At 35.8% G+C, this 16,076-nt stretch overlaps 3 protein-coding genes across 5 annotated transcripts; all 3 read right to left on the reverse strand.

The window, feature by feature from the left end:
* Positions 1-204: 204 nt before the first annotated feature.
* Positions 205-1,380, reverse strand: LOC113856455 (protein PLANT CADMIUM RESISTANCE 8). The gene is made up of 4 exons (XM_027488273.1): positions 1,232-1,380; positions 704-775; positions 411-623; positions 205-296 (listed from the first exon to the last, which is right to left on the reverse strand). The coding sequence occupies exons 1-4, from the start codon at positions 1,371-1,373 to the stop codon at positions 205-207; spliced, it is 519 nt and encodes a 172-aa protein (XP_027344074.1). The 5' UTR covers positions 1,374-1,380.
* A 1,403-nt stretch (positions 1,381-2,783) lies between these two features.
* Positions 2,784-12,923, reverse strand: LOC113853829 (golgin candidate 5). 3 transcript variants are annotated; one of them, XM_027484485.1, is made up of 21 exons: positions 12,709-12,848; positions 12,522-12,609; positions 12,066-12,221; positions 10,842-11,857; positions 9,875-9,946; positions 9,102-9,176; positions 8,341-8,455; positions 7,102-7,163; positions 6,953-7,000; positions 6,231-6,515; positions 6,092-6,151; positions 5,875-5,958; positions 5,720-5,785; positions 5,534-5,632; positions 5,241-5,459; positions 4,711-4,825; positions 4,409-4,629; positions 4,131-4,190; positions 3,941-4,054; positions 3,444-3,518; positions 2,866-3,313 (listed from the first exon to the last, which is right to left on the reverse strand). In XM_027484485.1, the coding sequence occupies exons 3-21, from the start codon at positions 12,211-12,213 to the stop codon at positions 3,278-3,280; spliced, it is 2,970 nt and encodes a 989-aa protein (XP_027340286.1). In that variant the 5' UTR covers positions 12,214-12,221; positions 12,522-12,609; positions 12,709-12,848; the 3' UTR covers positions 2,866-3,277. The 3 variants fall into 3 exon arrangements, with proteins under 3 accessions (XP_027340285.1, XP_027340286.1, XP_027340287.1); XM_027484484.1 differs by having other exon boundaries at positions 2,784-3,313; positions 12,522-12,923; XM_027484486.1 differs by having other exon boundaries at positions 5,241-5,435; positions 12,522-12,848.
* A 608-nt stretch (positions 12,924-13,531) lies between these two features.
* On the reverse strand, positions 13,532-15,878 carry LOC113855099 (pentatricopeptide repeat-containing protein At4g21065-like). Its single transcript, XM_027486575.1, has one exon. The coding sequence runs from the start codon at positions 15,838-15,840 to the stop codon at positions 13,906-13,908; it is 1,935 nt and encodes a 644-aa protein (XP_027342376.1). The 5' UTR covers positions 15,841-15,878; the 3' UTR covers positions 13,532-13,905.
* Between the last annotated feature and the right edge of the window lie 198 nt (positions 15,879-16,076).

The raw sequence follows: 16,076 nt of genomic DNA on the forward strand, positions 1-16,076 counted from the left end.
ATCTTAATGAAATTCTCAAATATTTCATGAGATTAATATAACCGAGAAAGAATAGTCGTGTTTTTGAAGGAAAGTCCAGTAACCGGTCTTTACTCTTAAGTTATACCGACAATTGCGAAATTGCCAATTTAGCTTTATTTTCTTATGATTCAGTTACAAGCACCAGACATCAAAACTAAACAGACACCAATAAAAAAACTGTGTTCACTTGGTCATGACTTGGCTTGAAGGAGGATTCTTCAATGTTTGATCACTTTGCTGTCCTGCGTGCTGTTGTGCAAGAATGCCATTCCATCCTGCAGACAGATAATAGATGGAATAAATTTTGTATCCAAATTCGTTGCTATAGTTGTCAACTTTATACGAAAAGAATGAAAACAACAAATAAATATGAGGAGGAAGCCAATTACCAAGAGCAGGGTCAAGTCCTCTAATTTTAAGCTCCCTGAATTCTTGACAGAGGGAACAACATGGACAAAAGATGTGAGAGATTACATCTGTATATGGAGCTTCCACCAAATCATACCTCTTTCTTAACTTTGTTCTGTACTTTGATCCCATAATCCATTGAGAGCACAAAGCAGGCATCATTAGTAGGTAAATGAAGCTCCCCAGATGACAACCTTAAATTATTAGAATTAACAATTAGAGTATGTTTGAAATGATATTGTTATAAGAAAGGAGAAGGTGGTGAATCCATTACTCATTTCTCCACCATCCAAGACTTCTGCAATCTGTCCAAATGTTACACACGGAAAAAATGCTGTCATAATAGCTGCCAAACAAAAAGAAAAAGGTATATATAATCAAATACGCAAGTGTTTATTATATGTTCTATCAGTGAACCAAAAATGTGAATGGATAGACACAAGATTTTTTTTTTCCAGTCTAAACAATTAAAACAGTTAACAATTCATAAAAAAGGTGTAGTGGAGCTCAAGACAATGAACTCAAAACATAATTTCTGAGATTATTCCATGGAATCACAGTTCCTGTGTTCAAAACTTCATATATTTCAACTATTGTGCTAATTATAAATTTATAATCTGTCATATTCCATTGCATCAAGCCTAAAATTTGCTCGATTAACCATGAACTCTACTCCATTCTTGACATAGAAATCACTGATGGAATGGAAATGTTATAAATGTCATCAAGGTTATTTTTAGCAGAAGTTGAAGCAGATAATTTCGCTATATAACTAGTTTGAAGGAAATAGAGTAGATATTACCATTTGTCTGATTCTCATGGCAGTCAAATAGTCCAGTACTCCATGGATTCCCTATTTGTTGAATAGTATCTGCTTCATGTCTTGGAGTAATTGGGCCAACGGGTTCATTCTGTTTAATCTTCCGATCCTCAGTGGCCTCCATCTTACCGTTTTCTCGAGTTCTGATAAACAGGGCAGCAATGAAAGAAGCTTAGAACTAACAGATACCTGAGTCAGCTTATGCTTTCAAATAATGTACTTATAAACGAAAGTTCAGCTTTTGCTTAATGCTTACATAATTCAATGGAATTGGAAGGCTAGTGGGTATTGGACAATTCAATTTTTATAAGTCAATGACAAGAAGTTTCGCATATTCTTCATCCTATTGATAAGAATATATTAAAAAATTAAAAAAGAAATTTAAAAGGAGAAAAATAGAAAATGCAAGTTTAGTTTTAATTCAAGCGGTCTTAGCCTGTATAGCTGCGTGATGCTGGACAACTGGAGTTGAAATCATGGACTTTCAAATTCATGGACGATTGAATGTAAACCACGGCTTGGAGCTTATAGCCGGAATGGTTGACACCAGAGTATATGATACGTGCATTGATTTTCATATGAATATTTATACGTTCACGTTCACTTATTTTGGATGTAATGTAACTAGAGAGAAGAAAGACAGGAAAAAAAAGAAAGAAGGTATGAAATATGATTAGTAATGTGATCAAAAAAGGAAAAGAAAAAAAAAAGTCAAATAACGACACATCAATTAATTTTATAGACATCAAAGTCAAGTCAAATAACACCACTTCAAATCGAAGTATTCTCAGTAACAAAATACAAGAAATTATGCTGTGTACGATCCAAATATGGTCACAATAATGTACAAGTTGACTGATTTTTCTCAATCTTCGATGCCACAACTAAAAGTTGCCCATAAGGTTAAAGCCATTACATGTGGGATTCAATGCTAGCATTAGCCTCCCATCTGCCTCGGAAGGAAGTTTTAGTTCCCTACAAAAGAGTATATGGAGTTCAAGTATGGTTTCCTTCTCTGTTTATGGTCAACGGATCACCTCTAACAACGTTCAAGTATGTGAATTTCTTCTGCCTACATTTGTTGCAAGTCCTTATTCCAGCGGACATCAGTCTTTCCATCTTTTAACTGTTTACATTTTAGTTACGTTTACACAGAAAGACCTATGTGTATATATATATATATATGAAGAAACTCCTCAACAAATAAACGATTTCTCATGTAAAAAACAGAACATATATTTTTTTTATATGGAGATGAAAATTCAAAATTGGCAGATAAAAAACGTGGTTTGGATTTTAATTTAACACCCCCCCCCCCCCAAAAATCCACATTGAATCCTTTGCTGAAGAAATCCTCAGGCTTCCATCGGTAACGACATAAATTTACATGCTGCAGATCAATACACTACGAAAACATTTTTCTTTTTGAAAAATAATACGAATATTTTATGGTAATTAGCCTTCAATTTGGAAGCAGTTCATTCAAAAATACTATTTGACCAGGGCACCGGGCCTAACTATGCAAAGGCATTATATTAATTGTTATTTTTTAATAGATAAAACGCACAAATTAATTAGTATGACAAAGTGGGGCAAAAAATGAAATGTCCAACATGGTCACAAATTCAAAGGAATATATATTTTCTAGCACTCGAAAAAACACTCGTTTTAGCTAGTGCTCCTCTTTTGTTTATTTGGAACGTTATACACACTCCGGGGGGAATTGTCAACAATCTCAGTAAGAAGATTCTTTGGATCTTGCGAAGTTTGAATACGGTATAAAAAGGACGACTATACAACATTCCCTTAACAAGGATTGACTATCAGCATCCGTTGCCCAGGCAGCACAATATAAAATTTCCAATGAGGACCTGATGGAATCGTTCTCCTGAAGCCAAAGGATCTAATCTTCAATACACTATTACTGTGTCAATTGATATCACACGCAGCTCAGAGACACGGTCATGACCATCTCAAACAGTTGCTAGACAATACCCTCTCCAATTCCCAGCCCCTTCTTCGACCAAATTAGGTGTTACCCATTGATGAACTCATTATCTGGATCTGTAAAAAGATGTAGCAAGGATCGAAACCAAAAAAAAATATGGATAAATGAAAAGGTTGAGCATTTTGAGAAGAAGGAAGAAAAAGATAACTAGGGCATCTAAGGAACAAAAGTTCCCGCTTTAAATACCTTGTTAACGAGTAAGTTCACTTGTTCTCTGTACATTTCCTTCAAGTCTACAATATCCGCACGAAGTTCCTCCAGCTAAATACAATGAACGATTTTAGATAAAAGGAGATGACTTTTCTATTTAAGAAAAAAAAAGGAACCAGGACAATTATGATATATTACAGTCTGGCCCTAGTATAACTACAGTACTAAAAATTATTTTCTTTTCTTTTTCTGTTGCCCCTTTATGTATGTTCCTAGCGTGTCTAGTGTTTTCCTTTCATTTGAATTCTCAGATTTTCTGGAAGAGAGGAATTCATTTGTGTCAGGCTACTGTTTGGATACGAAGTATTAAAAAAAACACAATAAAATTTAAAAGGCAAATAAAAGAGTTATTCTAGAAGTTTATAGGATTGTATTGATTTTCCTTGCAGGGAATACGCAGACCACTAGGCCAGGAATCCAAACACCAAATTATATATTAAGATATTATTCCTAGAAAGAAAGCAAAGAATTACCTCTTCATCACGTTCACCCATCAATTCCAAAGCAGCAGAGTGCCTCCTCCTTAGTGCTTCTAGCTCTGATCTTAAGCCAGGTAATACAACAGCCTCCCCACGCAACTTTTCACACTGCAGTGTGGATATGCAAGTCATGTTTAATGACAAAGAATGAGACCAGAAGTAGTACACGAGAAGCCAAATTCACCTGTGCTGTCATTTTGACCAACTCCTCAGCAAGAGAATCTCGAATAGATTCCAATGATGCCTGGAATTTTTGTTATTAAAAGAAGGTCATTACTGTAATCCCAAGAAAAAAGTCATCCAAATCAAGTTTGATATAAATAATTACTTTATGTTATAAATTTTATATCCTATTACTTAAACATTATTATAAGTTCTCAATAACAAGGAAAAATTGAGCTATGAACAAGGTATGGTGCCAATTGCAATATATTAACAGGACATTAAGTCAACAAATCATACCAAGCGTGACATGTATGAAGCAAGTTCACCCTCCTTCTGACGAAGTGCAGCTTCAAAAGAACTAGGCGTCATACTCTTTATATAGTAAGGACTCATGTTTAGTTCTCCATGGTTTCTCCTATCAGAAATACTGTCAGATGAGTCCAATGATGCTTGCAGAAAGTGGCTTTCCTCCAAGCTTCCCAGGGAACTTGCACTAGAGACTTTCCGAGACAGGTTTCCTACATCCCAAAGAATATTATATAATATATCAGAGACAGACAACTGAGCTCAGTGATGTAAAGAGAAGCAGAGCATCATACCATTCTCAAAAGCAGAAGGTAGCTTCGTAGAGGGAGTTTGATCTGATAATGGCACAGAATTAACACGAACAGTTCTCTCTAGCTCCAATCGAGCAGCCTTTTCTTTTTCTATCTCCTGGCAATAAAGATGAGCTTAATTCAGGAACTTAACAAACAATAATCACCATGGTTCCCATAAGATAGATGGAATTTAATATTATTACAATACCATACCTCTTTTTTTCCATTGTTTCTATTCAAATAGTTTGCCTAAATATTCTACATCAGCTCACTAACATATATTTAATTCCAATCATCCATATAATGTTGAAAAGTCCACAATAAAAGCAAGTTGGCTTTCTTTTGTAACTTTATTTTTCAGAAAAATTCTAACAGCATGAAACCAAGTCTCTCTCTCTCTTTTCTGGTTTATTCCACTACCCACATTGGATGAGAATAAAAGATAAGAAATTTAGTGGAAAAAGAAACCAAGAGCTTCATCCAACATGTTTAACGATGCTAAGTTTGGAATCCATAAGCAAAAGTTCTACCTGCTGAAGAAGCTCCCTGTGTATCAATGCATCATGTAACTCTTGCTTGTTTTTCTGTCTAATTTCTCTAATCTCTTCCTCAAGCTGTCTCACACGGCCTTCTTGAGTGTCAGCCTCCTCCTTTACAGCAAGATATTCCTGCCTACTTTCAGCTGCCCTTTGTCGCTCCTTTTCTAGGGTCCTGCTTAACTGAGTCTGTTCTGCCCTAAGACATGAAATCTGCAATTCATTGTTAAAGTAAGACATACAAATTTGACATTAAAAGCATGATTTCACCCAAAAAATTGCAGGACCTGAGCCTCAAGGACATTAATTCGAGACAAGGTTTGAGATAAGCGTTCATTCACAGATCGCTCTCTCTCCTCAGCAGTTGCAGCTTTAGCCTCAGCTTCCTGTAGAATCCATAGGAAAAGATGAGGAAATGCAATAATATCAAGAGGAAAATTTTTAAAATTAAATTTAAAAAGTATTCTAGAGACCTGAAGTCGAGAATTGAGAGTTCTTTCAACAGTAGCCCAAGCTTCAGCTCTTCTGGCATTTGTTTCCTGTTATCAGGTGCATTCTATTGTAGTACATATCCCATCAGCAGAACAAAACAGAGGGAAAAGCAATTTTGGATCATATGTGTAGTAACCTGCATGGCTTCAATTTGCCTTAAAAGTGGCCTTGTGGATTCTGGAACTTGTGTAATCAGTTCCTCACACCTTCTTTCACTAGCCTATCGAAACCAAAACAAATTATAAAAACAACCAAAAGCACAAATGAAGTGGCAAAAACTTAAATAAATCAAGGAAAAATACCATCCTCAGGAAGTAAAATAATTGAAAGGCAATCAGAGTAGGATAGCATACCTGGTAGCGTTTTTGAAGATCCTCAATGTCTCTGCGAAGCATGTCTTCTTTGAAGACCGCCTGGAAACATATATATGAAGAAAACATTAAAACTTTAAAGTAAAATCCAGACCAAGTCAACTCAGCGAAAAGAAAAAACCTGTTGTTCCTTTCTACTTAATGTTTGCCTCAATTCTTCAAGTGCCTGGACTAGCATAGATTCACGTTCCTCAGCTTCTCTTAGACGACTCTCTAGCTCAGTTCTTGCTTCATTGTTCGCACGAGCCTCTGCTAATGCTTCAGCCTCCTTAGCAGCAGCCAAAGCATTAGTATAATATTCTTTCTGTGCTGCAATTTCATTTTGATGTTTTTCTATTGTTTCTTGTAATAACTTCTCTGTAGCTGTCTTGTCCCTTTTGATACTTTCTACTTTATTCTCCTCTACCTGGATTGCATGACATTAACCAAACAGCAGTTTCAATAGAAGTAACTAATAAATATGAGGATTGTCAACACGTACTGCTCCAAAAAAGAATGACACTTTCAATCATATTGAAGATTGTCCAAGACTCCACAGTAGCACATAATAATAAGTCATAATGAACCTATACTAACAATATGAAACATAAGTTACAAATAGTAAGATGGGATTTTTAAAGTCAAACTATACCAATGAGAAATTGTTTCTGGCAAAAAGACAAACAACTTGAACAAGTGAATTAGTGAACCCAAAGAGCAAAGATGAACGCAAAACAGCACTCTACAATCAATAGTGCGTGAAATTTCTGCCTCCCACATTCCATGTTGAGTGAAGGGAATTAATTAAAAAAAATTATCAGCAAAAAATAGCTTTCAATAATGTTTTCAGAATAATTCCATTACCTGAAGTTTAGTATTCAAACCTTTCTTCTCCTCCTCAAGATCTCTAATCTAGCTTTCATAAAAAATGGGTAATTAAGAAATTTATTACAATATGTAGGTATAGAAAAAGGTTGAAGATTGTGGGAATTTATAGTGATTAGTCTGCATACCTGAGCCCTTAGTTTCCTAATTGTAGATTCTTGAGCAGCCTGCTTTTTGGAAAGCTCTTCACCTAAGATGAGAGACAGACTAATATGAAGAAATGCCCACTATAATCTCCAGCAACTAAACTATTAACATGCTTCAATAGCAAAACTTTTTTATTACAACAGAAAAATCCCTTTAAATGAAATTATTCATGTTCCAACCAAAGCAAACAACAGTAACAATTCACATACAAAATTTATCACACATCATCCTTCTTCAATTTAACCCTCTCACTTTCCTATAGACATTTTACAAGTCTTTCTACCGAGCCAAACAATAACAGGATATGAGGTTGCTGGGGTATGCCTCAGATTCTCCATTTAAGGGAAATAATAAAATCTCTAAAGGCATAAATTTGAAAAGATATCCAATCAAAACCTTTATCCTATAACCTAATATCCCAAGCCAAAGTGTCCAGCTGACAAGATCTCACTTTCTAATTACAATCTTGAACACACCAAAGTAGAAGCCACAACAATTGCATTAATTAAATACTTACCTTCCCCAGCTGTAAAATTTTGAAAGGCAAAAATAAGTATGCACAATGCATCTAGTTACAATCTTGCCAAACATTCTATACCAACCAAGTTTATGTCAAACTAGGCATTAATGGAAGAACCTTCAACAGAATCATTCAAAACCAAGTAGCATCGACATGCTGAATGCCCCCAAAACCAGAAGCCTCAAAATCTGACATACTCTAGATACAAGATTTTCTAGGAACTGTCAATGGACATAATAAATATGTTTGGAATAATTTATAAACAAGTGACATTAATTAGAGCCCCCACCCCCCATCAATTACCAACACCACACTAAGCATAATTCCATCATGGGAACCTCAAAAGGAAATCTTTCCTTGGGCCAAGTAAAGTGACTGATTAGAATTTTCAACATAGAAAGCAAGTTTATATATATTAATATGCAAGGGTTTTGAATGTTCATCTTTCCTGGTCTGAGTAAAGGTGTTGACAAAGTATTTATTACTCTAATAACTATGAATATTCATCTTAAAGAAATCCAAAGAAATACCCAACTCAATAATTCGATGCCATAGTTTTTGTCCCTTTAGACTTTGCTGACATATATGTAAAAGGACAATCCTCATAATAAACCCAAAAGAGACACTAACAAAAAAAAGGGTTCTGCATCAACAAAAGCATTGATGATACAAAGTTAGGTTTGATTTCAGACTGTGCTACCTTCTGCCATAACTTGATTAATTATTTCATCCTTTTCCTTCAAGAGAGCAGCTGCATCACTTTTTTTACTCTGCTCTCGGCGAAGTGTATCCCTTTCCTTAGTAAGAGCATAAACCTGCATTAAACGCACAAAATGCATAAAATTCCATAACAATTGTAGCTCAAACTAGATAGCATATACTTCTAAACATACGCATAATGCCCAACAGTCCTCTTCAACAAACCACATTCTTCAAAATCCAATAAGAATTTCTAACACCAATCTCCAATGCTTAAGATTCTCATGTTCTACTATTGAAAATATAAAAAAATTCACTTTGCTTTCATGGGAACTTCGTGTTTATCATATGCATTCATATTGCAAGAATTTGATTGGTATTCCCCCCGTTTTAAAAAAAAAAAATGGCAACATCAATCTATAATATGACTGGTCTCTTATTAATATTAAGAGAAATTTGATCCACATCCCTCAAAAGATAGACACACCCTGCAGTCTACGTGGCATCTGTGTAACAAGAATCTTGAGAACAACATCTGAAATGCACACTAAGCATGCAAAGGAATACATGCAAGCCTTAATAGTACTTCTGTTATTTGTGCCACACTATGTCAGTTTTTATGGTGAAAAAATCAATCAGAATTCAATGTACAGACTTAAAGTACTATATACAACTTTTGAATTATGCATGAGTTAAATTACTGATAACTTTGTTAATGATAATTAAGCACAAAAAACAAATATGATTTACAACAAGTGATACCTTTCTCTCAAGAGTTGCAACCCTCTGATGGTATTCCTCTCGCAAGGACTCAACTTCGGCCTCATTGGATTTTCTCTGCTCCACACAATTAACAGCAATGAAATATAAACATTTCAAACGAAGTGGGACAAGGGATAGTGAGCAATGCACAATAAAATGTGAAATAGAAGTAAGGAACAGTAGCAAATGCAAATTAGTTTAAGAAAGCCAAAGGACTTTCACAGAAAGAGGTACAAAGGAAAACGGATACTTAGTACACAAGGAAAAAAGATCAAGATTACAACATAGCTGACAATATAACAAGGTCACAAGAAAAACATCCAAAAAATACATGTAAAAAAACCATCTTCAATAAAATAATTTATACATCTAGAGCTGACAAAAGATGAATCAAGAAGAAAAATCCAAGTAATTCCAATTAAATCTACATTTTATTTGAAAAAAAAAAAAACTACTGCACCACATCATCAGTCATTGACAAATAAACATCCTTCAGCTCTTTTTTTCAATGATATTATTAATTATTTAGTTAGCCAATTCGTTTCCCTAGTGCTAGATCACGTCTAGGAAAAGGCAAATAGGATCCACAGTTAGCCTCCAATGCAACTACATATGCAAGAATCATCAGTTTGAATGTTTAATAGACATATGTTAATGCAATAATACATAGATGACATCACACAACTGGAAAGGTTAAGGAGGTAACAGTAGAAAAACTGTGCATTAAATCATAATGTGGCACAAACTACTAGGTTTTGAAAAAACAAATATACCTTGAGATCCTCAATCAGAGTTTTTAATTGTTCATTTTCATTCATCAATTTTGCAATCTCATCAGCTTTAGCCTGCAAAGAGAACCAAAATTATGAAAATATAATAAGATATGCAATACTATAATGGCCATTAAAATGCATATAGAATATAAAGAATGAGGAGCATAATTAGAAAAGTAAGCAACTTCTTGAACATATTGAGACATTGAAAAAACAATTGAAAAATCAAATGGATTTTATCCATTAAAAAAAGTCAAAAGAGGTTATAGATGAAGAATAGGGGTATAATGACACAAGATACCATCTTTATGACGAAGTGAATTGGTATACCATATAACAATCTTCATTTTCTTTGCCTGATGTACAAGAAGCTACGCAAAGTATCTTGATTAGGATCAGGGCAAAAAAATATATATAGCACCTCAAGAACTTAGGCCTTAACCAAGAAAAAAAGGACAATAGGCCAAGAAAAAACTCTTTAAACAGACAAAGTCCATCTGGGGACCATGCCATCCATTCATCATAGTTTTCATGCTAAAAAATCTGGGCATTTAAACAAATGAATATGCATCACAAACACTTTTGTTGATGATAATAAAAGGAAACAATCCATCACCTCTCAATCAGTCCATAATGGACCAAGAAAAGTTGTTTATGACAAAGTGAATTAGAAACTTAACTATTTTTACACACATAACAATTTCCATGATCTTCGTTTTATGTAAGAGAGAAGGTTGCAAAATATATTGTGCAGGTAAAAAAAAAAAAAAAAAAAAAACTTAATACAATAGGCCACTAAAAAGTCTACCAACTAGCTACCTAGAGACCATGTGAACCTAGTTTTCATGCTCAAAACATAACAAGATTTGAGCCCTACATTGCTTTCCATCTGGGCACTGGCAACAAAAATGAATTTGCAAACAAAAGCTTATGTTTCAGTCATGATAATGTGCATTATATGAAATACCTGAGCTTGTCTTGCAGCACCTTGTAGTGCAGCTTCCATCATTTTCATCTCCATCTTCACCTTCTCTAGTTCAAGCATGGAACCTGAGTCAGACATAGTTCTTGCAGAACTCAAATGCTGCTCTTTCATATCAGTTTCAACATCGTTGGTAAAGTGGTTTTTTTCATTTTCTTTAACACTAGCTCCATGGTCATGTGAAACAAATACTGATATCACCTCAGAAGGTTCATGCAGGGGAGTAGCACTGGACAAGCTTTCATTATATGATTGATCAATCCTATTGGTTTCCTCAGAAGCCACAGAATATAGAACAGAAGTGTCGGTATCATCTCTTTTCTCACTGTCACCTGATGCCTCGGGTTGAACAGAAGAAATTCTCTTTGCGCTTTCTTCGTCTTGCATCCTCTCTTCTTCTTCTTTACTCTCCTCTTTTGTCGTGACTTGAAAACTTTCATGCCCATCATTAATACCATGTACCTCACCAGGCTCACTAGTAACACCCTCAACTAAGTTGTCCTCAATATGAGAAATCATGGGTTGCACCAAGACTGGACTCCCAGAGGCTTCCACTTCAGCAGTCTCTGCCTCTCTAGGATGATCAACAGAATCCAAACTATCATGCTTCTGCATTGGGGATTCAGACAATTCTACACGCATCTCCAGTAACTGGTGTTCCTTTCCATCTTGCAAATTCTGTGCAATTGTTTCATCTGCTGACTCTGTACGCTCACCATCTTCTTCTACCTTAAGCACTTTATTTTCTTCTCGAACAGTGGTTTCTTCAGCTTCCATTTGGACTGCGTTATCAGTTTCGAGGGCTTCTTTTCCCTCAGCCACAGGTGTATGATCCAGAGACTCAGGTCGTTCTGGAGACTTCTCGATTTCAGACTCGTGTTGAGAGGATTCAGCATTTTCAGACATTTCTTCTCTAGTTTCCTCACTTTTGTTCCCCATAAAGGCCATAACAGGATTAAATAGTGTTTTCGTGTCAGTGGACATCGGCCATGATCCTGCAGCTGGAATACAAAAAACATAGGGCATAGCTCTAATCAGTGTCAAAACTGAAAACTCCCCATGTGAAGAACACAAATTCCATCCAGCAATCCAAAGATCATATCTTACAGCAGTTAATAAACTTTGCATCTACCTCAATCATACAATTCACGTACGATAAGAAATCCATTCAGAAAACAAGGATAAGTGACCGGAACTGGAATGAATTACCTTCATTGCTGGATTCAGACTTCTCTTCGAAGCCAAGAGCGGAATCAAAATTCTTCTCAATACTCTTCACACTCTCCTGAAGCTTATTCACGGCTCCAGCCAAATCAGGGAAGTTCCCCCACGCATTTTTCCCACTAAACCATGCCATCTCGAACGCTACAAACCAAAATAAAGTCGAACCGTGATGCACATTACCAATTGAAAACGCAGCCTCAATTCAAACTTCAGATCACAGAAAAGGAACAACAATATAACAACAGAAATTAATATGAAAAAGAAAAGACGATCGAATCAAATTGATGCAGCACAGCACACCAAGAAACAGTTACGCATCTAAAAAAACCATTGATCTGAAAGGGGGGGAAATGCGAGGTAAATCTGAAATCGGAAAATACAAAAGGAATAGATGAATGCAGAGGGATTGAGTTGGTGAAGGGATAATATAAAAAGACGGACCTTAATGAATGCGTTGGATCGAGGAATCAAAAAATGGAGATGGTATTGGAAGGGGTGGAACTCATAATTGAAGAATGAAAAGCTTGAGCTACAAATGAAATGAAAGAAACAAAAGTTTAGGGTGAAAATAGCGTGAAATGGAGAGAAGCGTTGGGGGAACGCGGGAATGGAGGTTCGATTTGATGACCTCTGCAAAGCTAATGCTATGCGAGGGATGACGGATCCTCCTCCACCGCAATTCTAATGCTTTCCTGGGGACGAAACCAACGCTGTCGTTTTACTCTCTCCTCCTTCTCTTTCTTTCTCTTTTCAATTATTTTCGCCAGCAGGTATGCCTACGTTTCCAAATCATATTAATCTGTAGATGTACTACTATAAACCTAACTAAATAACCTCCAAATCACATGCTTTAACTAAATTTTTTTTATTTATGCTAAAATATAATTATTTAATTCATTAAGACTAATAAAATAATATCATAAATTTACGTTTTATTTTAAAAGTATTTATAATATAAAGTAGTCAAAGTAGTATGTTATATATTAAATATATGAACATATCAACTTTTATGGATAAATGATAGATAATTCATTAATACAAATCTTATAATAAATAAGAGTATAAAAAAAATAAAGAATTAATGTATTTGAAAAAAATCTTTATTCCTTATATCTAAAACTTAAAAATATCAATAATTGTTTGTTATAAATAAAATCAGAAATAATATTACACTTCCATCAAATTTTTATAATTTTTATTATAATTTTTTATTATTATATCACTCATTTTATTTTATATTTCGTTTTCCTCAATTTTCTTAAATTTTAAGAATTGTTGTGGAAAAAAAAATTGAGAACATTTTTCTTAATATATAACTTTAAACTCGAAGCATTCAATTTTGTATTAAAAATTTGTGAAGACTATATAATCAAATATCAAAGCTTTTACATTATGCAATTTTTGGTACAACAATGAGAGACTTTAAATAGATAACATAAACACAAACACAAGCCAAATTAAACGGCTCCTATATAGAACTTTTGCCATTTGTAAGTTACATAATTCTTAGACTAATTAACGGTGTTTGGTTTCACGTCTAAGAAACAAGTGCGCGTGTTTCTAATACACAAGTTACTCTTGAGAGTCTCTAAAATTGCGTGCGTTTAAACTCTTCTACTGCAGAACCAAATTCATATTTATGGTGGATCAACAATAACACCTAATGTATAATATGTTCTTCAAAAAATTTGCCGGTCAATAATGTTAGTAAGCAAGAACAAAACTAGTGATGCTTATAATCTAGGAAACTAAAGTGGAGATTTGCAAAATTCCAATGTCCAAGACTGTTGTGCAAGCCATTTTTCCCAACTAAATTGTGGGTCCTTCACCAATAATCACCACATGAACACATTCCATGTTTAAAATGATGATAACGATTGACGTCTCTCACAGTAATCTCCCTCTCCGTGATTTTTGAGATGAACTTGATAGCAACATGGCAGTCCTCACAAATTCGGAGATTCTTTGTTATCAAAAGCCTGGTTCCTGGTGATGTACTTATGAGTCCAAATGCAATAGCAAGTCTTTCACTGTGACTGCACACCATGTTTGTCTTCTCATCTTCTTCCACATCATGAAAAACAGATCCTGTATCTGGGACATACCCAGCTTCTCGCATTAGTCCTTCTAACCTCTTCAACTCTGCATATATTGCATCGGAATTTGGGTATGAAACATCTCCAGAAAGAAATGCATAGACCCTGTTCTTTACTTCAATCCAGCTGCAAGCAATGTTTTTCTTTATTCCTTTATCTATCATTAATCGCCTCAATGTTGCAACTCCATCCCACTTACCTGATTGGGCATACATGTTAGCCAAAATCACATAATTGCCAGAATTATCAGGCTCAAGCTCAATTAGTTTCTGTAAAGCTATCTCTGCCAATTCCACTTTCCCATGTATCTTGCATGAATTAAGCAGAGCACCCCATACACCAGAATCTGGCATTACACTCATGTGTCTAATAAGATCGTACGCCTCATCCAGTTGACCACAGTGACCAAGGAGATCAACCATGCACGTGTAGTGTTGTACAGTGGGATTGATACGGTAATCCCTCACCATCAAGTTATACAATGCTCGCCCTTCATCGAGTAAACGCCCTCGGCTGCAAGCTGCAAGAACACCAACAAAGGTTATAAGGTCTGGCTGAGCCTCTTGAACCATTCTCTCAAACAAGTCCAGAGCTTCAACAGAAAGACCATGCATTGCATAACCAGTAATAATTGCATTCCAAGAAACAACCCTTTTCTCCCTAAGCTGCTCAAACAAAGCACGGGCAACTTTCACAGAACCACATTTTGCATACATATCTACCAAAGCAGTTTTGACCTTGTCATTGTATACAAACCCATGTCTCCAACCAAATCCATGGATCTCCCTCCCGTGAGGAAGACAGGCAATGTCAGCTGAAGACGAAATCACCGTCACAAGAGTTGCCTCAGTGGGTCTTACGCCCTTTGCCACCATCTCACGGCACAGGGAAAGTGATTCATCAGGGTGTCCATTTTGAGCATAAGCTGCCAGCATGGAGTTCCACAACACAGCATCTCTTACAACAATTTTATCAAACACGTAACGGGCGTCCAACAGGTAACCAGACTTGGCATACATGTCAACAAGAGCTGCACCTACAAACACATCCCTCTCCCACCCAGTTCGTATCACACACTCGTGAACGACTCTTCCCTCCCCAACTGCAGAGAGTGCTGAGCATGCCTTGAGAACAAATGGGAAAGTGAAGTTATCAGGCTTGAGCCCATACTCAAGCATCTGGTGGTAGAGTGAAATGGCAGCCTCGTGAGGCCCATTCCACGCATAACCCCGAATCAACACGTTCCACAGAAACAAATTTCCTTTGGGAATTTTGTCGAACAGATGATGGGCATCCCGCAGGGAGTTGCAAACGCTGTAAAAATTGACCAGTTTAGTGGCCAAGTCTTGATTGTAAGAAATACCCAGTTGGCACAATCGGGCATGGAGCTGTTTCCCGGGCCTTAACACCTTGGAAGCGATACAAGACTGGAGTAGCGAAGCGTAATAGTAGTGATTGGATGGTGATAAAGGAAGTGATTCGAGTTGGTCCTGTAGTCTACACGGAAAAGGGTGGCGCTGAGGGTTTTGTTTAGCGGCAAGTGAGTGGTAAGAGAATCGAGGTTGGAAATAGAATGGTGGAATTGGGAAGAGGTTCAAAAAGAATGAGAGTATTGAGAGGGTTGTTGAGGTTTCCTTTGTCTTCCTAATGGAATACAAAGACATTTGGTTTCTCCGAATAAAACAGAGTATTCATTTCAAGTTGCAGCGATCATGAGTATTGGCAAATTCCCTGTTGCAGCCACATATTGTACACGTGGAAATTTTTTTAAAATATTGTGAACATTTATTCTCTTTAGTTTTTTCAGTAAGGCTTTTTATTATTAAAAAAAAGGTCCTTATTACAAGGTATTTTGGTAGTTCTTACAACAATATATTTCATAATTTCTGTTAAGATTTTT

Source organism: Abrus precatorius, unplaced genomic scaffold, assembly GCF_003935025.1.
Source record: "Abrus precatorius isolate BTA unplaced genomic scaffold, Abrus_2018 Scaffold11, whole genome shotgun sequence".
Classification (NCBI taxonomy): domain Eukaryota; kingdom Viridiplantae; phylum Streptophyta; class Magnoliopsida; order Fabales; family Fabaceae; genus Abrus; species Abrus precatorius.

Excerpts from the sequence above, each read along its gene's own strand:
- LOC113856455 (XM_027488273.1), bottom strand. The coding sequence starts at position 1,373 with ATGGAGGCCACTGAGGATCGGAAGATTAAACAGAATGAACCCGTTGGC. Across the intron at positions 624-703 it reads CTTGGATGGTGGAGAAATGA|GTTGTCATCTGGGGAGCTTC; the intron begins GTAATGGATTCA and ends TAATAATTTAAG. Across the intron at positions 297-410 it reads AGGACTTGACCCTGCTCTTG|GATGGAATGGCATTCTTGCA; the intron begins GTAATTGGCTTC and ends ATCTGTCTGCAG.
- LOC113853829 (XM_027484484.1), bottom strand. The coding sequence starts at position 12,213 with ATGGCATGGTTTAGTGGGAAAAATGCGTGGGGGAACTTCCCTGATTTG. Across the intron at positions 7,164-8,340 it reads TAATCAAGTTATGGCAGAAG|GTGAAGAGCTTTCCAAAAAG; the intron begins GTAGCACAGTCT and ends CTCTCATCTTAG. Across the intron at positions 4,826-5,240 it reads ACAGGGAGCTTCTTCAGCAG|GAGATAGAAAAAGAAAAGGC; the intron begins GTAGAACTTTTG and ends CTTTATTGCCAG.
- LOC113855099 (XM_027486575.1), bottom strand. The coding sequence starts at position 15,840 with ATGTCTTTGTATTCCATTAGGAAGACAAAGGAAACCTCAACAACCCTC.